Genomic DNA, 21,837 nt, shown 5'->3' on the forward strand with positions numbered 1-21,837 from the left:
CTCTCTCTCTCAAACTCACATGCACACACATTCATTCACACACATACACACACTGGGTCTGAAGTTGGCTGAGAGTCGTGAGCGGTTACATAACAGTTATCATCTGATCCCACATGTCAAATCAGCACATGGGCCGTTGTAGTTTGCTGCGGGGTAACTTGATTCTGACCTTCAGATTTGTGTACAGTATCTGTTTCTCCTGCTCCCTCAAACATATTGACACACAGTGTGAAGGGTACACACAGCTGGTGGTCACTCGGCAACTTTTGAGGAAATGGAAAATACCCATCTGCTTTCTTTTATGTTCTATATCCCCACCAGAAAGATTTCAAAGTAAATATGTGTATTCATATTTATTCAAATTATAGCTACCACGGATCACCAAGCAAGCCTTTAATATACAAAAAAGATGCTAAAGGCAGTCGGAAAACAAGCTGACAGATACAATGTCATGAAGTTGTGGCGGCTAATATGTCAGCAAGCTTTTGTCTACTCGCCCGTCCAGCAGACACAGAGCACCATTATCCTCCCATTAGAGTTGTGTCTCCTGATGAATGTTAGCTTGATGACATTCTACCAGACATTGGAAGGATTGTCACAGCATCTATAAATCAGTTACAAGTCTAATTTCCTCATTACACGCTTATAACTTCAGATCTTGCCTAATCAAATATAGAGTTATCCTTCAATGTTCTTGTTGTCTGTACATCCATGGCTACAGCGCAAACAGGAACTCCTAGGAGATAATGCAACATGTAATTTATAAGCCTGTAATTGAAGGGGGTAAACCAAGCAAAAGCAGCCTGGAGGTTTAAAGGTGTAATCAGAGCTTGTTTGCTGTAGCGTCCTATAAGGTTTGAAGAAAGTGGTGGATACTCAAAAACAAAGTTGTTGTTGCTCACCTCTGGCTCTGTAAGCAAACACAGTGGGAAACTATGAAAACTTGTGACTACGCCTGATTAATGTATATCTCTCGTAGCCGTCCCACCTGCTTGCTTTCTATTTGTACTGCAAAATGGTTTGTTTTCTTCCTTTTTGTTTTAATTAATACGTGTTGAATGAATATACCAGTCATTCTATCATATAGGGTGATTCTGACTAGCCAATTGTCTACCTGTACAATACAGTGTGACGTGTGTCTGTTTTACACATCTGGCTACTTCCTGTGTCAAGTCTCCACTCTCATTGTACCTCAGACCTCAGTGATCACCATGCTTTTTCAACTGCACAGTGAACTGACGACTTTTCCAGGGTGTCCCCCACTGTTGCCTAATGTCAGCTGGGATCGGCACCAGCACGAACAGTAAAGCACCGACCTCATTGCTCATCAGCTTGATGGTGCTTCTCTTAGTTTTAGTAGCCAGTTAGGTTAGCTGACTGGCTGAGCTCACTTGTGAGGTGATCATAAAAAGGATTAACAACACTGAAAACACTTAGAATTACCATGACCTGGATGACTGAGAACCGTCATCAACAGTAGGTAGCTAACGTTCGGGCCGTCCAAATATTTTAACGTTTTTTTCCACAAACTGGCAACTACCAAGACTAGTGATGCAGACGAAACCCAGATACTGCGTGATACCTTTGGTTCACAAACGTTTTTAAAGTGACTACGAGGAACTTTCAGTTTTTGTTGATTCTAGCGGCCCCTTGGGACAAAAGCGGTACGATCTTTGCTAGCGCGTGCCGATGGCACGTTCATTTGTTTTTGGAGTGAGTGACAGAGAGACCGCAGGATAGATCGCTACAAGCTAATGTATTTATGTGATTTTATATGTGATATATGTGATCGGACCCGAGCACAGGCATTAATAATAACTATATAAAAATAGCAGTCTCTTCGCTGATGGTCTTATTTACTGTTACAGGTCATTTATAATCATCAGAGACCCTTAAATACCTTTTAACATGTTGTTTGAAGGGAAGTATACTGTGTCAAAATGTTACCAGTATGGTATAAGAGTGTAATTTGATTCTGCCGTTTCATGTTCATACATGCTCAGTATGGCACTGCCGAGCAATTTGTGTTTGGTATTTGGGGTCGAGTAATATAAGTAACCTAAGCTTTCAGGACATCGCAGGCCCATGGACATCAACAGAAAGCCAAACCTGAGATGAGTATCCAGTAGAGTGTAGTTCAGGTCCAGATGTGTTGAATTAAATCCCTCTGCTGCATCCCAGAATGCCTCTGAGACTTGCACCGGCTCATAAATCAACATGATCTATATCCAGAACAGACAGCTTGTTTTTCCTGTTTGCTGCTACCTCTTTCTTAGCCGCTAACTTTCTGCTTGCTACACAATGACTCAGCAAACACGCTCAGAACCAGAGGACATCCAGAGCTGTTCCTTAAAATGTTCTGAGGGAGGGGGGAGTAAGTGGTGGGGGAGGAAAAGAGCCTGGATGAAGGAAGAGCAGAGAATGGGGGTATAATTTCCATGCAAATTTGCCATGTGGTACGAATCTTACTCTGACGTTTCTCATGTTTCCCAGCTGTATGTCCCTTATGCAACTTTACGGGAAACGTTTTTTGTCTTTCTCCCTGAACTGCACGTGTATAAAAGCACAAGAACAATATATTTGAATGAGTCATCTAACCTCACTTTTCTATACATGTTTTATTAGAAATCATAGCATCGTGAAAAAACATCTTTACTCTTACAACACATTCTAAACGTTGTTTTATGGCCTGAGTGAGTGAAAGACGTTATTATGTTAAAAGCCAAGAGCAATGTATGTATCTTAGCTTAAAATAACACTCAGATATCAGACACTCAGATCAAATGGCATAAGTTAAGTGCACTTTTCACTGAAATGGGGGTGATTCAGATGCATTATTATCATCTCATGAAGTTGATACGGCCCAAATTTTACTTGAAACATCCGACAAAGAGCTTTAACTGGTTATGAAACAGTGTCAGTTTAATCCTGATGCCTCTGTATGACCTACAAGACACCATCAGTGAGAAGACTGGCTATCTCTGGCAGACGATTTGTTTATTTTTAACATCCATAAAGAACAATCGATAAGTTATATGTTGTTTCTTTGTGGCAGGCAGGCAGTACTGGGCTGACATGATACACCACTGCGACTTAATGAATGTGGCCTAACTGTGGGATGTCTGTAAAAACTGTTATAAAGGTGTTTGTTTCTGGCTAATATATTGCTTTCATATCAGTGCTGTAAAAGCATACGCATAATAATTATTTACAAGTGATGCAAGAGTCAGAATGCATCAGCTTTGTTGTACTTTGTATTATATTTTTCACAATGGAGCTGTGTCTTAACTTACGTAAGCAATTGGTTGATTTGTTAATTTTTAACATGCGGGATGGCCCAATGGGAGCACCCCCTGCCCCAGCACCAGCAACTAAAACACACACGCACACACGCACACGAACACACACACACACACAGACACACATGTACACCTCTCATAGGACATTGCTGCAATTGTTGACATTGTTTTCGGTGTATAAACCCTGTTTCGGATTATGTAACAGAAGCAGCTGAGCGCGGTTGCGGTTCAGTGCAGGTTAATTTCTTCCATCACATTACCTGCTCTGCTTCCAGGTTACACCAAACATCTATAGTAATATCATAGGAATATTATAGGATACTACAGGCAGCAGTGTGTCTCTATGATCCTCTTCTTCTTCAGTGACTACATGTTGCTTCTTGTCACTTTGATCATGAAGGTGACGCTCCTCTATAGAGCGCATAGGCTACTGTTCAGTGTAGAATTTAGTACTTTTAGCAGCCTTTACAAGTTAAATTGCCCACTGCGTATAACTGTCTGATAAATTGAGTACCATCAGTTTGTATTCTTGTGCGTTCCTTTGAGATGTTAATAGTTAGTTTCTTGTCTATTGGGAAATTTTGACATTCTGTGTAGCAGCAGGTGTAGGTTGCTGTGTGCGGAGAGCTGACAGCATCATTCAGCTCCAATGGGAGTTAAGTTCAGTAGTCTCACTTGCATTAGTCTCACTAATGAACTGATTCTGGTGGTTTTGGGTGCTTGATGTGGTTTGTAGTGGAAAGGAATAGCAATTGCTGTGCGGGCAGTGTTAAGTAGGGTCAGAAGTTAGTTCCAAAATGTAATAAATACTACTCAATTACAAGTAAAGCTACGAGCTAAAAGTACAAGGCATTCTTCTCAAACACTACCCAGAGTATTAGTTACTTTTTAACTGTTGCTGTTTAATACATTATCAATAGCACATTTTCAATCTTTTTTCTGTTTCTGTGATTGAATAGCCTTATTAACTACACACATGCAGGTGAAAGATTTAGATATGAATTAAAATGACTATACTATGTACTTAATTATGATTTTAAACATAACTAAATACATGACATGGTGTAATTTTACTCATGGGCATGAGAAAAATTACATACTTGAAAAAATACATTTCTAAAAGTACTGAACAAAATGACTTAATTATAGTATTTTAAGTAGCTGTGATTAGTTAATAACACCCCTGGTTACTGATTACATTACCATAATAACCGCAGAAGAACAACAAGGCACTATAAAACTGAAGAGGGTAATATTGTTTTGGTGCTACTGCCTTGCATTAACTGGTCTCTGTTGACTATAAAACCTTTTACTATCATTCAAAACTTATTGTAGATAATAATTTCTTCTGTTCTGCTTTTAGCAAACAGCTGAAAAAGACGGCTTTCACTGCAAACACTGCACTCTGTCTGACCGGGCCCTTGAGCAGTCTGTGAGGCGACTTTGCACCATGATACATTAAAAACGCTCGGCCCACATGCAAATCCAACTATTGGCTAAATTCATGGGTGACTGATTTGCTGATAGCCATTAAGAGATAGTCCTACCATGGCAGCAAAGATACACAAAAGAGAAGATTAGCCTTCCAAACTAGGAGCACTTGCAATACTGAAGTGAATGAAAAATCAAGTCAGCAGTGAGAAAGAAGAGACTCTAGATACTTGAGTGATAAAAGACGAGAATGATCGCTGGCAGTTTATGAAAAATGACAGAAAACACCTTTTTGTTTTCAGGATTTTTATTGTAAATGTGTTTTACGTAAGAACAAAAGCAAAAATATAAGATTTCAAGCAACTGCTCTTTGTAACGTATTTACAGAGCACATGACACACTCATCACGTTTCATAATACATTATGCTGTATTGCAATTTGCACCTGACAGAGTGGGTGTGCAGTCAGAATTGCCTGGGGTAAAACGCATTATAAATTCTGATCCATGGCTGTATTATGAAACTGAGCTTTTCATAATGTGTTGTGTAAAAACCTGACAAAAAAGTAAGTTACCACATTTTTTCACTATATATTTGAATTATCATGTTATGTACACTTTCTTTACATATTTTAAAAAATCTTTCACAATCACAGAAATCACGAGGAGAATATTTCACTTCTCCTTTCGGAACCATGTACAGTATTTACATACATTCTTGGGCTCACGTATGACACCCATTCAGAAAAGCGTTTCTTCTGATTGTATGGAAGGAATGCCGACATAGAAAACACACTTCCTCCATACAGGTGCTGCGCACCGAACACTCAAATGGTTTGTCGATCGCTGTACGCTCCAGCAAATCAAACATTTAAAAAAAAAAAAAAAGCTCAATTCAAATTCAAACTTTAACATTCCTCAAACATTCTTCAAACCATTTCAGAACTGAATGTCGTCAACTGTTCCTCGACTTAATGGCACAGGAAACCATCTTTGGACTCTGTGCAGTTGGCCTTTTGTGTCCCTCCCATTACTCATTTGGTTTAATTCAACTGAGATGCAGAATGGCACACTCTAAAGCAATCTATACAGGTAATTGTTATATGATAAAAAAAATCACAACAGCCACTGTTCCCTTACAGTACAAGACAAAGGCATCTCATTTTATAGCGAAGAGATTTGATATGTTCAAGACCACGGTCAGATAATAGTGTTTCTTAAAAGCTCTTTTCTATTTACCTTTGATGAAAAATGCTGTAACAGGTCACATTAGGCTGAGGCCAAAGCACATGAAATGGATTCATTAAGATTCCCTTTGAATTTCTTATTTGACACTGTAACGGCACATAAATCCAGTCTCAACAAGTACAAACGAATTCCAGTTCAATTTGACATGCAGATCATATGATTTCACTTTTCAATTGAAGAAATTCATTGTTGGGAAGAAGAGAAAAACAAACTTGATTCGGCAAGAGAAGAGGCTTCACTGGGAGACAGAGACGTATTTTACTCCCCGACTCCTGAAGAAGGTACAAATATTCATTATATTAAAGTGAATACTTAACTTTTGAAAGAGGACATAGCACATTCTGTCTTTAACAAATTAAAGTTGAATTTTTAAGCAATAAGTTACTCAATTGAATTCAAGCAGGTATTTGGTTTCACCATCCTTTCTTTGATATGCCCAGTAGCTTATGGTGGCTAACGTTAGCTAACTTCTTGCTAACAACTTGTGCTACTGTTGCGTTTTACCATTCACTACTATCCTGTCCTATGTCTCTGTTTAGCAAAAGTTACACTTTAAAGGTGCAATGTGTAAGAATTTAGCTCGAAAACATTCAAAAATCAACTCAAATTATCAACAGGATGTGAAGAAATAACAGTGTTGACGTCTGTATATTGTGTCGCAGAGATATCTACTGATGTTAGCATGCTAACCAGTTATCCCTGGCCCGTCCTGGTCCAAAGCTCCTGTGGTACCAGTGTAAACACCAACACTTGCCAGGTGCTCGGAGCTCCCATTCGGGACTGCTAGCTTTAAGGTTAACTGAGCTAACTAGCTAATTGCAGCCACAGTTAGAAGCAGTTAGCTGCCACTCTAGTGATACAGTGCCCCCTTATTTATTTTGAGCATGAATTCGACGGTTGGCCAATTCTAACATATTGCACCTTTTAATATATTTATTCTGGTAGTCTGGGTTGAATCTTTAAATGATATTGTAACGGCGCACAATTCCGGTCTTAACAAATGGGCAACAAAAAGCCACCGCTTGAATTTCATATTTAGAGCTTTTTCACCTCATTTGAAAGTTATTTTCTGACTAATTATTGAAATTAATCTGTGGAAGAGGCAAAAAAAACAAACAAAAAAAAACTTGATTTGGCAAGAGAGGAGGCAAGAGACCTGATACTTTCAAGACCAGTGTGACATCACTATTCCCTTTCCTTCGGCTTAGCGACGTGAATTTAGCATCTCGTATTGTTTTATGTATTTTTTCACAGCGGAGACATGAAGTACATAAAGTGACAGAAAGTAATAAATGATATGGCATCACATAAAAAAACATGACAAAACCAGAGAACGTGCTGTGATGTATCATTAGCTGAACAGAACAACAGAGATGTTTCTGGAAATACTTGTTTTCAACCTTGGCTTGAAACATTTTGAGGGTAACCATTTGATACTGCTGTACAGTCAAGTTGGCTTGATCCAAAAAGGCCATAAAAACGACAAAATATTTTGATAAACAGCTTCCAAACCAGACAAGACAATAGATTGTTGCAAAGTCGGTCGAGAAACAAAATAAAAATACTTTGTATGGGCAGACAACCAGAAATGTCATGTGTGCCAGTGCAAATTACATAGAGACCTGATCTTTGTTGGTGAGCAGTAATTCAACATGAACCTCAGCTTTGTTCTTGTGTTTGAGGTTTCTACAGGGTTTTTTCCTGTATTGAGACTCAAAGGCAACAAAGACACTTCTTCAAAGCTAAAGGAATGTTGATGCATCAGTCACTCTGCCGAATGTCGAGTGAGCTCAAATTAAATTCAAGCCATTAAGCGCTGTGTTTTTTGTTGATATTACTTTTTAAACATTTGGCTCTCGGAGGGAAAAAAAAAGAGTGGGGTTTTTAAATAGTAGCAGACCCCTTAGTGATGAAACTGTTATTGATAAGGCGTTTTCCACTCCCACAATAACAACTTACCTCAAATTGTAAAAATACTCTGAGTAGCAAATTTCTTCAAATTAGATCAGCTTAAAGATTTGACTGAGACAAAAAAAAAAAAAAAAAGTTGTACTATACAAGAAGCTTATTCCACCTGTGAGGGTGTTGTGTCAAGTAACAGTTTTCTGCTTTAGTTCAGTTTTTACAGTCTTTTCCTCACCACCCAATAAATTATCACAGTACCATGAATGTACGTCACGCGTACATATTTGAACATAAACACACACGCAAGCTCAAGAGTCCTGCACAGACTCCTTTAAAAGGTGTTTGGACTTTCACCCCCCCCACCCCCACCCCCCCTCCTCTGTCCTTCGTCACACACAGATGCACGAACACAGGCCCCCTCCTACCCCCCTTTTCCGCTTAGCGTCAGTCTGTCAGAGCGGGGTCAGAGGAGTCAGTTTGCAGAGCGTCCTGTCCTGCTGCTTCGTGGAAAGCGGTGGACTTTGAGGTGTTTCGACAGGTGATCGCTGCGGGCGAACTTCTTCTCGCAGACGATGCACTGGTATGGTTTCACTCCAGAGTGGGAGCGCCGGTGTCGGGACAGCTCGTCGGACCGGGAGAACCTGGAGAGAGGGAGAACAAGGGATGTGATTAAGCATCTCTTTGACAATACTTCCCAACTCATATCTTCATTTTTTTTTTTTTTTATAATTCAATAATCCCAGCTGTCAGTCAACAGTCAGTAATGTGAAACACTATCATTTTACAATGATACATGGGAAATACTCCAACTCCACTTCTGTGCATAAACTAACCAATCTGTTTGTGTACAGCACTTCCCTTGTAAAAATAATGAATGCCGTCGTGCTTCAAGCTGCTAAATGGCATAAAAGCCATGTCAAGCTGTTTAATATGAGGGTAATCTGAGAGGTGTGACACTACACATGTGTATTGCCCTGGCTCTTCTCTGTGAAGTTTAAGAGCCATCCCATATTTAGCTCAACACATGAACGCCGCATATCCAAGCTCCGTCTATTCCTGGCCTGCTCCGTCTCTATGAGCTCCGGCCAGCATGGATATCGTATCAGTGAAGGGTTAAGTGGAAGATACAGTTCCTGTTGTAAATGTGTGTGTGTGTGTATCCGTGTGTGTATCTGTATATATAAGTAAAGCTGTTAAGATCAGATTAATTTATAACACAGATTGATTTCCCGGCGCACTTCCAGTAGCTGCAGCAGCGGCAGCAGGCTGCAGGCATGAAGGCGATAATTCACAGAGATGTATAAACGTCACTCACAGTTATTTCAAAGCATTTCCACTCTAGACGTGGATTACACAAGCGGCCCATTCATCATTTTAATGGCCCTGTTATAAAAAGAAGATAACTGGCAGAGCTTAGAAAACAAAGCTATAACATCTGAAAAGCTACGATCCTCATAACAAACACTCGAGGACTGTTTGGTAGGGAGATCTTTTTAACCTGCATCGCTACGATGAATCTGAACTTGGCCTATTGTCAGATAGCTACATAATATCTGGCTTATGTACAATGATGGTTATACTTTCACACTTATAGGTGATGATCTTATCACATGAGCTCAGAACACTCAAACTACTGCAGATAATCAGCCCGTTACACCCCTTTCACACTGGAAAAAAACACCCGCTAACATCTGGCTTTAGTCTCGCATGTGAATGGGTACAATCGGCATCGACTCCCGCATCCAATGACTTGGCGGTAGTCACAGGTGTTGAGCGGCCTCAGCTCCGATTGCCAGTGAAACACAACACCTGGGTGGGCACGCTAATTTTGGTGCTATGATGGGGCTTGGAGTTAAGAACACATTTCTACCAGTCTCTGTTCAAGCAGTGCTCAACGTCATTCAGTCAGCGCTGAGTTTGAAAGAGAGACTGACGTAAAAGATATTAAAAATGTAACCAGCGTGATACTGCTCGAGCCTTGCGAGCTGCCTGATCAACACTGTGCATGTGCAACTCTCTACAGAGGTGAGAAAGAAGCAGATTGCATCATCAGCTCCGAACAAAATGTGTAGTCTGATGAGATATGTCCTGCTGCTTTCTACCGTTCCCTGTTTACCTGTGTGTTTCTTGATGACGAACACGCTCCTGGCATTGTGAAAGGATTTTTTTTTTTTTTTTTTACGGGTTTCATTTAAAAAAAAAACCTGCATATACATGCTAATTCTGGTGCAAAAGTGGTTGGAGGCACAACAGTGCTTTGAGCTACACTGATGTCAGCATGCTAATAAAAACAAAGAGCTGAAAGGTGTTTTAGTGTTGCATATTACTGAGGGAAACTGCAGGAAGATGACAATTCTCTTTGAGTTTATAACTTTAAGTCACCTCTTTTTAAATAACAAGTAGTCAGTTGCTCCATTCTTAATATAAAATTTAATAATAAGTGCAGATTTAACATCAAAAACTGCTTTCTCCGACAGGTGACGAAAAGCCTCGAGGCAAAAATGACTTCACACGTCTCTTTACGCTCTGCACTCTATGTGACTGTACATTTGTTCTTTATGGTAATCTGTATGTGAGACACAAGCACACATTGCACCCTGAAGCTGTACTCTCATCTTCAAGCTGGGGCACGACACAAACCATGTACAGTTATTCTACTGACTCAAACTGGGCCTGAGCCCAAATATAACATGCACTGGGGAAGATCTTTCAACACAACGTGCACTTAGGACTTGTGCAAATAGACAGCCTGATTGTTCCTCAAATCCACGTTTTGGGGGAAGACTGATCATGTGCCAGTTCTCCTTTCTTTCTTAAACTCATGCCATCTCTTGCTATACTGTAGCCCTTCCTCTATTTCTTTACTCCTCCCCCTCCCAATCTGGCATGTGTCATGTTTCTCAGCTCCATATGTTCAAGGGACGGCGGGCGAGGTCACTGAGTTTACAGGGTGGAGGGCACTTGAATTGTGTGCCCGTTACTCAAGGACTGTCTGTTTTTGCACCTTGAGTCCTCAGGGTGGCTTGGCGTGGCTGCAGCACAACACATAGCGCACATATTAGCGTGGCTGCTGTGGGAAAGACGTATGCAGGCTTTGTTCTAGCTTGTCCCTAAACTGTGCTCTGCAGCCAACAGAGCGCATTAAAAACAGCTGAGGAAGGTGGAGCGGTTAGGCCGGTTACACACCTGGAAAATTACTGTAACACAGATACTGGCAAGCACATGTACTGTACAGAGCATTACTGTTCTTCTGTAATCTTTATTTCCATTGTGTCTTTTCATTTAGTTTATCCTGACAGCTCAAAAACCCTTTGTGTCTCCTGTCACCGTGTTTATGAGCGGCTCAATTTCAACTCTGTGCAAGTGGAAAGGGAAAATACATTAATGCATGACAGCACTAATCAGTGACAGAAGTTTGCCTCCTACATGAAAAGCTATATACATAAACCATAAAACCTCTTTTGACGGGTTTTATAAAATGGAATTTTTTTTAAACACAAGAATCTGGATTCAATCCCTGAAGTTGTTCTTTAGCAGTGCACTAAACCTCTCCAGCTCCACCAAGGCGGTTCTGTAGATGACCCCAACCTCACTGACCTCCCTGCAAAGGTAGGAAGATGGTAGTTTCCTTGGAGGGTATATAACATATCACAACTTACAGATAGTAAAGTTTGTACTAGGGATGGGTACATTTGAACACCTGGAACTTGGTGCCGGTCCCGGCTTTAATTCTCGGCGAATAAGCGCAATGTCAGCTGCAGCTGCTATGGGACCTGGCTTCGAGGCTATCAAACACAATACACTCTTCAGCTTTTAGACATATTTTACGTTTGACCAGGTTTTTACTCAGGTTAGACGTGTTGCCTTGCTCGGCTTTGTATTTTGCATTACAAATTCTTTCTATAATATTGCTCCTATGGTAGATAAAACATGATAAAGTGCCCTCTAGGGTGTCCTCACAGTGGACAAAACGTGGTGAAGTGCCCTCTCTTCACTATAAATACATCAGGACTTTGTGCGCACTGGTTCCCCGCCGCATACAGCTGGTGCAGTGCCCTTTTTATTATTTTTGCCCACCGGCCCCTCAAACATCTTGAGTCCGACACTACCCTCGTCAGTTCTCTCTCCTTGCCTGTCAATTAAGCTCCAGCACTAAATCACAGTGCGATAGCCAGTCACCACCCTACAACATTGTTTTGTCGTGACCATGAATGTATCAGCTGACAAGGACAACAAGCCACTGCCCTGATGACAGATGTCGAGTACACACACGTCACAGTGTTATTACAGCAAACTGTTTGGGTTTGAGCCAGCGAACACCGAGTCTCCATGCAGGTACGAGCTTAAAATACTGCATACTCGTGTGTGTGTGTTTATGTGTGTTGCCCGCATGTGTACCTTTAAGTGTTTACATGTGACTTTGACTGTGCATTCAGAACTGTACATAAGCATAAAGTACTGCCAGAGAGAAGGAGAGGGGTGAGTCCAGTCCAAAACAGCTTTGAACAAGAAAACAGTTTGGCAAAGAAAGATATATAACCTTGACTTAGTTATATGTAGGAGACCAGCCAATGAAATACCACTCCTCTCTACTTCAGAGGAGCCAGCACATGGATCTACTCTGAAGTTACCGAGGGTTTGAGGTACCTGACTCCCCAGCTCACCTCTATTTCCTGTCCAAGAGGGAGAGGAGCAGGAAAACTGTATAATACAGTATACTGCTGCTGTCATGTACAGACAGCTCAAGTGTAGTTTTAGGAGGACTGGGGGTATTGTGCATAGTCCCCAGTTGGGACGGCAAATGTTTGAAGTTACCTGAGTTAAGTAAACCATTCAGATTCGAAAAGCCAAATTAAAGGAATAGTCCTACATTTAGGATAGGGCTGCAACTAATGAGTATTTTCATTATGTTTAGATCAATTAAATTTCAAAAGATTGTTAAAAATGATCACAATCACAATTTCCCAGAGCACAAAGTGACATCTTAAAAAATACTTAATTTTACAGTCCAAATCCCCCAAATTCTTCATTTAAAATAACAAAGAAAAGTAACAAAACCTTTTTTAAGTTTTATTATGTAGCCCAGATAGCAAAAACGTACCAGACACCCTCATCCGGGCTGTGTCAGGTCCAGACTTGGGCCGGTTCTGGTTTATTGTGGCCACGGTATAGCCTGTTTGTGGCTAAGATCTGGCAAAACAGGAGTGGACCGCCCAAGTGCCATCATTCCACGCGGCATGTGGACCAGATGAATGTGTCTGATGTGGGCCAGATCTGGGCTGCAAGAATTTTTGCTATCTGGGATTTATTGGACAAAAAAGCTTAGAGAGCTTGTTGAACGTGGCAAACTGACCGCTCATACACATCTCCCAACTGGCCAGCGAGAGCGAGACGGGGCAGTCGGAGCCTGCTCTTTCTGGTTCCTACAGTCTAACCAGCCCCAGCTTTAACACATTAATCCTTCATCTGACATGTGAAGAAAAGCATGTTTGCCTCAAGCCAGCTAGGCCGTAATGACACAACTTTTTCTCTCCAGTATAACTTGATATTACATAATATGCTTATAAATACTTGGATGTATGCCCAGACATAATGCATACTGTGAAAAAAAAGCGTCAGATATGGAGGGTTTGAAATAGCTGCAGGTGCAGCACAGCCTCCTCATGGAGTGTGATGTTAGAGGGAGACTGATACAGCGTGGGCCAGAACTGTCTGCTGAGCTGAGCCAAACTTATCTGATTAGCTCTTTCTCATACACATTTGCATTACTTTCCTGACCTAAACCCAATACAGATTCTCACCTCCTCCCTATACTTAAATCCTGGCCATAATTCAACTTTAAGCATGATGCTTGCCCTGGTTTAACCCGGCCTCCGTCCATGTGTGGAAGGACATACTGTACACACAAGCAGACACACATACACACACACACACACACACACACACATGCAAGACTCTCTATGCACTGTTGAGCAATAACTGTATGTATAGAGGTGGGATTCACTGAACAACAGGTCAAAAGTTGGCATTTGCACTTTGTACTGAAAAGTTTAAATGAGGTTTTTTTTTTTTTTTACTTAATTAAAAGCAATAATTAAAGAAATCCAATTACTTATTCTTAAACTGTATTGTGGGTGAAAATTAATTGAGAGCCTGTCTGAAGTGAAGACTTTGAACTTGATTCTGTAATAATCAAGTGTATCTCTACTGCATTAATGTGTGTGTGTGAAGTGCTTGCAGACAGTGAGCAAACAAGTGCAATGACTAGCAGGGGGCAAAGTCTGCACACAGACAACTTCAAAAGGCACTCTATCTAATCTACAACTTACCATGGTACAAAAATACAGATAGTGGGGACACACAGCCAGCATGTGGAAGAGAACAAATTATAACCTTCTTAAAAAGACTACTTGAATGTAGTTTGCCTGAGGACGAGCAGTTTCCCCTTCCCCTCCCATCCATAAACTCTAAACAGAGCCTCCTGTATCATCTCATCGTATATTTAACACATATGCATGTCCTCATAAAACCTTGGTTAAACACAGTGATGACATCAAAGCCAATCTCTGGAATAACTTATAGACTTCCATGTGTCTGCCCTTTAAAATGAGTTTAACATACAAATGATAGCGCTTGATGGATTACAATCTGCACTTTACTAAAAAGTGTCACAGTCTCTTCTGGTCAGTAATAGCACCTTCATTGCTGTTCTTACAGTTACATGACAAACCAATGTGCATCTCATCCAAGTCTACACACATTTGGAAAAGTCAATGATCAGCTGCTATCTTCAAGTGTCTGAATATGAGACCGCAGCAGAAGTTGATAACCCTGCTTGCTCTAATCTCTGTGATTAGATAGTTCATAGATACAACACTTAACACTCCAAGTACACAACATATAGATTTGGCCGCACCATCAATCTATTCATTCGTTTCCATTTACTGATCAAATCTTTTATCTGTTCTAGGTTGCAATGTGTACAAGTCTGGAGGCAGCAAGAAGATATACAATGATCAGCCATGTTCTACTTGGAAACCTTGGGTCAGAGCATTCATGTGGATGCCAACTGACACGCACCACCCGGCCACAACACCGTTGCAGACCAAGTAGACCCCTCATGGCAACAGCACTCCATGATGGCCGTGCCCCCCCCAGCACCACAATGTGCCCTGCCATTCTGTAACAGCTGCTCAGGAATGGCCCTCAGAATGTGACAAGGAGTGCAAGGCATCGACCTGGCCTCAAAATTTCCTAGATCCAAATAAGATCGAGCATCAGTGGGACATGCTCTTTTTAAAGTTGTGGCTGATCATGTACTCAGGTCAGACTGCCTCCTCTTTCAGCTCATTGCTAATTCTAATCATTTGCTTAATTTATATAACAACACTTGGTTCTGCTCACCTCCATCCACAGCCGGGCCATGTGCAGGCGAAGGGCTTCTCCCCCGTGTGCCTCCTCAGATGGGCTTTAAGGTGGCTGCTCTTGGTGTACATCTTATTACAGCCGGGAAAAGAGCACTTGTGCATTTTAATAAGGTCTGCTACTGCACTCTTCTGGTACCTCTGACCTCCAGCGAGGACCCCTGCAGCTGAACCTGTGCCTAACACACCTTCCCCAAGCCCAATTGGTTTTGCAGCAATGGGCACCGGCGCGATCCGGACAAATTTGGACGAAGCAACGCTGCCATTTTTGCCTGAGCCAGCAATGTTTGCCGGGGAAAGCAGTTGAGGCACCAAGGCAAAGGTCTGCCCCTGGATGTTGACCAGGAGTTGGGCAATTTTGATATCCGATGGAGCCTGGGTTGGCTGGGATTCGGTTGTCTGGGTTTGGGTTTGCTGGGTGACAGCATCTGATATGGCACTAGGGTTGGGTTCTTGTTTGATCTGAATGGGCTGGATCTGTAGGATGACAGGCACACTGGGGGTAGTGCTGGTACCTTCTGATGAGGCTGGCAGTGAACCACAGTCCTCCTGTTTGATCGCATCAGCTCCACTACTCGTAGAACTCGAACTAGTTATACAACTCATATCCACTGATGGCGAGCTGTCCATGTCAGAAGCACATGGTGTGTGTTTGGTCTCTGTGTAGGAGGAGAGTGGAGAATTAGCCACAGGCACAGTCTGATCTGAGTTCTGCGACACAGAGATGAGATCTCCAGCTATTGTCCTTGAACTTTCCGCCTCAGCATCCTCTGACGTTGTTGACATCCCCTCATCGCTCCCCTCCTCTTCTTTCTGCATCGCCACCACCATGTTCTCCTCCAGGAACTCCTCTATCTCCTCCAGGGTGGGCTGAAAGAGGAACGCTGCAGGATCCTGCATCTCGTCCAGGAAGACAGGGAACTCATAACAGTCCTCTTTGGCCTGCTGCTGGAGGAAACTCAGCCGCTGCTCTCTCTTGGACTCCCAGGCCAGGCCCATGGGTAAGAGTGGGGCAAGTGAGGAGGAAGAAGCGGATGGGGAGGATAGGGATAGAGATGAAGATAAGGGAGAAGAATGACAGCTACTGCTGGCATTGGTGAGGGAGGCCTGTGAGAGGAGGAGGTCCAGTAGGCTGTCTTGACTCTCTCCTGAGGAGCTGCAGCTCCCACTGCTCCTGCTGCTCCTGCTTTCGTAGCTTGAGTCGAGAACGTGCCGAAACGTCGGCGATGATGACTCAGGGCTGGAGCAGAGGGAGGAACGAGGGCTGGAGGAGTCGCTGAGGTCGTCCTCAGAGAGGCGAGGGGAGGAGGAGAGCGTCACCCCTTGGTAGGGGTGGTGGTGGTGGTGATGGTAGATGCATGCGTCAGTTACCATGATGCCCGGCGACACGCCACCATTGGCGTGGCGACAGAGGCAGTTGTGGTCAGACCCCGAAGAGCCGGTATAATACAGGAAGGTCTCCTCACCAAGCGGCAAGTGATCCACCATTCCTGTGCGGATGAATGAATGAAGCCGGACTCTGCTGTGCTCTGGAGATCAAGCTGTTCCGCTGGAGATCGGCCGAATGTTAATGAAAAACGTCTTATTTTTCTTCCTGCAAAAGACAAACAAATGTATTCATCAGTTATGACAATGACAGAAAGCTGCCTTTGAATTGGACTGCACAACAGCCAAACCTTCATTACTGTTTTGTATAAAAAGAGTAACCATCTTGTGTCACCTACTTTGACTGTACTTGGTTGAGTTACATTTTGACTCGAGGTTAATGTTTTACAAGAGAGCACCTCAAGTTTATACTGTATCAAAATAAGTAAACCAGCAGACTGACTGAAAAAGATTATTATGATATCTCTGCACTACCTGCTGCTTGTTCAAGAGGTCTGCAGCTGATGGCACTTCAAAAGGAAAGTCAATCACGTGGAAAGGAAGTGGAATTTGAAGACTGTGAGCGTGTGTGTGTGTGTGTGTGTGTGTGTGTGTGTGTGTGTGGACACCGCAGCTGCTGGTTCACACTTCACGCTGACCATGTGGAATCAGGGGTTCCCATTTCTCACCATGTCTAACATTAAAGCCACATGGGCCTGCAGTCATTCGATGATGCATTTCACTTTATTCTCTCTCTTCTGGTCGTTTGTACAGCTTAGTCTGACTGACATAAATTTTAAAGACATACTCAAAGGCATTACAATAAAAATACAAAGTTAATCTAAAAGCTTACGTCAGTGTCAGTGGTATTTTATCCCAGTCTGTCAGTCCAAGAACAGCAGATTTCAATGGGATGATGAGTGAAGGATTTAGTGCCTATTTTTATCCAGAAAACAGCCCACAAACAATGCGCCACGTCTACATTTACATGGATTATAAAAAATGCTAGACATTATCAAATGGCCTTAAATGCAATGAGTGGCTTATGACGGTTAAACATGACGCTAAAGTCAACTTTAAAACCTTAAAAGGCTGCATGTGCGCTGCAGGAGAGACTGAAAACAAAATGATTGTGCGCCCTCTTCTGTAAATCTTTAAAAGCAGCCGTCTCCAGAGTGAAGTCTGGGGACCTCCGGGAAATTATTTTTGAAAATTGAATACATTATTGCCTCATTGATCACAGGACCTTAAAGGCGATTGTTCCACTGCTGTTGAGTCCTACCAAAAGTTGGTTATGTAATTATTGATCTCACCCCATAATTCGCCTCAGATATGGTAGCTAATATGATAAGATCATATGACACGAGGCAGGGGGTCTGCTGCTGCTTTGCCCAGGCGACACCTCATGGAAAAAAAAAAGTTTGGGACGAGAGTTTGGAACATCTTGGCTTGAGTCTTAAGTCATTTGCCCTATAGTAACCCTGTGAAACATCAGAAAGGCTTTGACAGCGTGATGTCTCCTGGTGCTCACCACGCTGCATGAAGAATCAGTTATGGGGGTTAACTGGATTTATGGCATGTTTACCACTGCAGACTGTGGCAGCAGAATCACAGAAAAATACGAGTTTTACATGATGTAGATATTAAGGATTTAAAGATGAAGGATTTCAAACATGTTTTTTATTGTAGTGGCAGCAGCTCAATGCATTAAACATAGTCTTGCTCTAAACTCGCATATGTAGCGCGGTAAAGATAATAAATGCGTCTCCATTCACTCAGCAGAGCCACGCGTCCTTCCATCTGCGCTCCACTACGACAGACAGAAAACATGCGCGCACAAATAAACAAACAAATAAACACTTTTCAGACCGCTATTAAATCACAGCAGCATGTCTGCTTCTCGTGCACTCACCTGTAAATGCGAGGAATCCAAAAATTCCGCTCCTCCGCGCCGAGCGCTCTTTCCTTCAAAGTAGCTGTCAGTGCGTAATAGTGCGTAATGGCAATATAACTCCAAGACACGGTCTTTGCATAGCTGTACGAGTCCACACGCTGTCCCTCTCTCTCTCTCTCTCTCTCTCTCTCTCTCTCTCTCTCTCGCTTTCTCACACACACACGCGCGCACACATACACACACACTATCACTCTCTCTCTCTCTCTGGTTGTTCGCTTAGCCGTCACATGATCGGAGCTGGGTATGTTATACCCGTCAAATTAGGGGGTCGGCTCATGAAGGCTCGCCTGCTCGGCGCGCCGCAATTGGCTCCCGGTAGAGAGAGAGGCCGGCCTCGGGGTTTGGAGTCAACGGAGAGTGTGTGTGTGTGAGTGAGTGAGTGAGTGAAAGCAGATCATAAAATCACTGTCATAGCCCTACAATAACTACAGAGGACTGAGATAGGTCATAAAGGTTTCATGTGTTGTTTTGTCATTATCCAAATGTTTCTACTTGTATAACACTCCCGTTATGGCTTCCAGTGAGTGTGTTGTGTGTGATTTGTGTGACTCATTATAATGCCCTGTGGTAATGTAAAATTTCTATCATTTTCTGACCAGGGTTTACTGTAGTTTTCAGATGAGCTATCATTCAGTCATGTAATATTGGTCTTTCGGAAATAAATAATTTTTCATATCATAGTATTTAGCATTTTGAAGGAACATGTGCTCATTTTCATGCTAATCGTTTTATTTTGGGTTTCTTCCATGCCTAAGTGCTCAAAAAAACACATTGGTTTTCTCTTTGCTTTTTCAGCATTTTTGCTTTAGCTCCTGTCTATGTCTCTCCTGATTGGTCAGCCCTCACACGCCTGAGCCAGCACTGCTAATAACAACAGAGCAGCTGTGCTAAATCAAATCTTACAAGCCAAAAAGCCACAACGCATAAATTATGCAAATGTGTGACATGGTAGAGTAGGCTGATGTCACAAAGTCACAGAATGATAGGCGGGACTACCGACAAGCCGTTTCAGGAGCAGTGTTTTCTGTGGGAGAGAGGAGCTTCTGTTGGTGCTGACTTTGACCTTTTAAACTTTCAAGATCTTTGACATGCAGAAGAACAAACATTAAACACTGAAGGAAAGGAAAAACCAAAAAAGCATAATAGGTCTCTTAATATTCATTTCTATATACATTATGGTATTCAAGCTGCTAAAAGTGATGCAACAGGACAATATTATTGGTAAATTAGGGCATACATATCAGCATTTTGTGGCTCAGACTGCACGCTGAGCTTTCTGCCTGTTGCCCATGAGCATGTCTGAATAGGTGGCGGCATGATTGAGTGAATGAGGGAGCCATTGAGTGGGTAAGAGAGTGTGTTTACATGCTTCCTAATAACATCAGTAATAGAAGTTTTGCTTTCACTCCAGCTGAGCAGACCTCATATAAACAGCTCCTCTGGCCTGGAGTTACTTCACTGGCTCCAACCTAATTTGATTTGCCTGCGTAGGTTAGATTACCTTTCAGTGTGTTTGGATAAATGATCCACTTCAGCCTGCCTCGTAAACATCAGGAGTGTTGCAGTGTGTACTAGTATACAGAACGGAGTCGGTGGCTATTTTGCTGTGTAAAAGGACACAGTGTCACACTGAGGAGGTCTGTCTGGCACCGGACTCCCATTGAGTACTACTTCTACTACTACTATTGTTACTGATAGTGCTACAGTATCTGTCCTGTATTACAGTTTGTGTCCTACATGTATGTGTCAGTATGTAATTGTCAATGTAAGCAGCCTGCAATGCATTCTGTTAGCACTGCGTTGCACTTTGAGCTGTTAAAAGTACCCAAAAGTCATACGTGAGTAAAAGTAAAGATACCATGTTAAATATTACTTTGGTAAAAGTGAAACTCATACAAATGCTTGTGTATAAGTCTTAAAGTATCTGATGATTAAATGTTATTAAGTATCGAAAGTACAAGTAGAAGTAAATTATACATATATTTACATGTACGCCTATACTGTATACTGTGAGTTGATTAATTATGGGTCTGGCAAATTATCATATCCGATCCCATTCTGACTATAAGTATCAGTGTTATTATTTTTTTTATTTGATTGTCGATAAAATAAGTACATTTAATCATTCACTTGTTTGGCTCTGATGCGGCAAGTAATCTGTTAAGTGACTAGTAACTAAAGTTAAGGAAATAATGTAGTGAGTAAAAAGTACAATATTTGTCTCCAAAATGTAGTGAAGAAGAAACATAAAGAAAATGGAAATACTCAAGTTAAGTACAAGTAGCTCAAAACTGTACCTTATTGTACTTGAGTTAGTGTACTTAGTTACATTCCATCACTGGTTTTAAAAAATAGGGCACCAGGTTGGGTGCTCCTTATACACATACAGATGGGGTCTATCGGCTACTTTATGGAAATCACGAGTGGCCAGTGCAACTCGCCGCCTTTGAAAACTCCCTAAAATTAACTGTTGATCTCAAATGAAGACTGCTATTTATACTTATGCTACTGCTACAAGGCCTACTATAGACCTACTACAAGTGTTGCTGCTGCTAAGACTACCAAGACTACTGCTACATCTAATGAAGCTTTGCTGAAGTGCAATGCTGCTGTCAGTTATCATTTCAGTCAGATGATGCAATCATCCTCCATCTCAATCACCTCCGGTCCTCATCACATTCAGCACCCACGGGTCCTTCTAATGTGCTCATCAGTAGTCCCGCTCCACATCACATCCATCCACATCTGCAGCGTTGCCCTTCACTCTTTTGCCACCACGATTGTCTAGACTTCATCCTTGGGTTATTTTGTACAACCATGGCATCACCAGCCCCTTAAGATGACATGACGATTGGCTTTAATCGACATGTCATCTTAAGAGGCTGGTGTTGCCATGGTTCTCTTCATATTCTTGAATTTAGTGTTATGGGCACATGCAAATAAATTAAACTGATCAGTCAGACTCTGTTTCACTCAAGAAAGTGCAATATACTTTAGAACTCAGCCATTTTTACCACAAACTGGCAACTATCAAGACTTAATGGCAAAACACAGATTCCACGTAATACCAATGGTGTTTTACTATTGGCTCACAAACCTTACTGGGGCTGGAAGAACTGCCAGAATTCTTACACGAAGATAAACAAAACATTCATTTTGGACCCGACAATAAAAAAAAAGGAAAATAGATACTTTTATTCTGCACCTTTCCAC

At 41.9% G+C, this 21,837-nt stretch overlaps 1 protein-coding gene across 1 annotated transcript; it reads right to left on the minus strand.

Moving 5' to 3' along the window:
- Window positions 1–8,321: 8,321 nt before the first annotated feature.
- Window positions 8,322–18,789, minus strand: LOC311265128 (Krueppel-like factor 15). The gene is made up of 3 exons (XM_084366477.1): window positions 18,583–18,789; window positions 15,286–16,899; window positions 8,322–8,522 (listed from the first exon to the last, which is right to left on the minus strand). The coding sequence occupies exons 2-3, from the start codon at window positions 16,791–16,793 to the stop codon at window positions 8,354–8,356; spliced, it is 1,677 nt and encodes a 558-aa protein (XP_084222603.1). The 5' UTR covers window positions 16,794–16,899; window positions 18,583–18,789; the 3' UTR covers window positions 8,322–8,353.
- Window positions 18,790–21,837: the final 3,048 nt, after the last annotated feature.

This window comes from Pagrus pagrus, assembly GCF_965226575.1.
Source record: "Pagrus pagrus genome assembly, chromosome: 11".
NCBI classification, from domain to species: Eukaryota; Metazoa; Chordata; class Actinopteri; order Spariformes; family Sparidae; genus Pagrus; species Pagrus pagrus.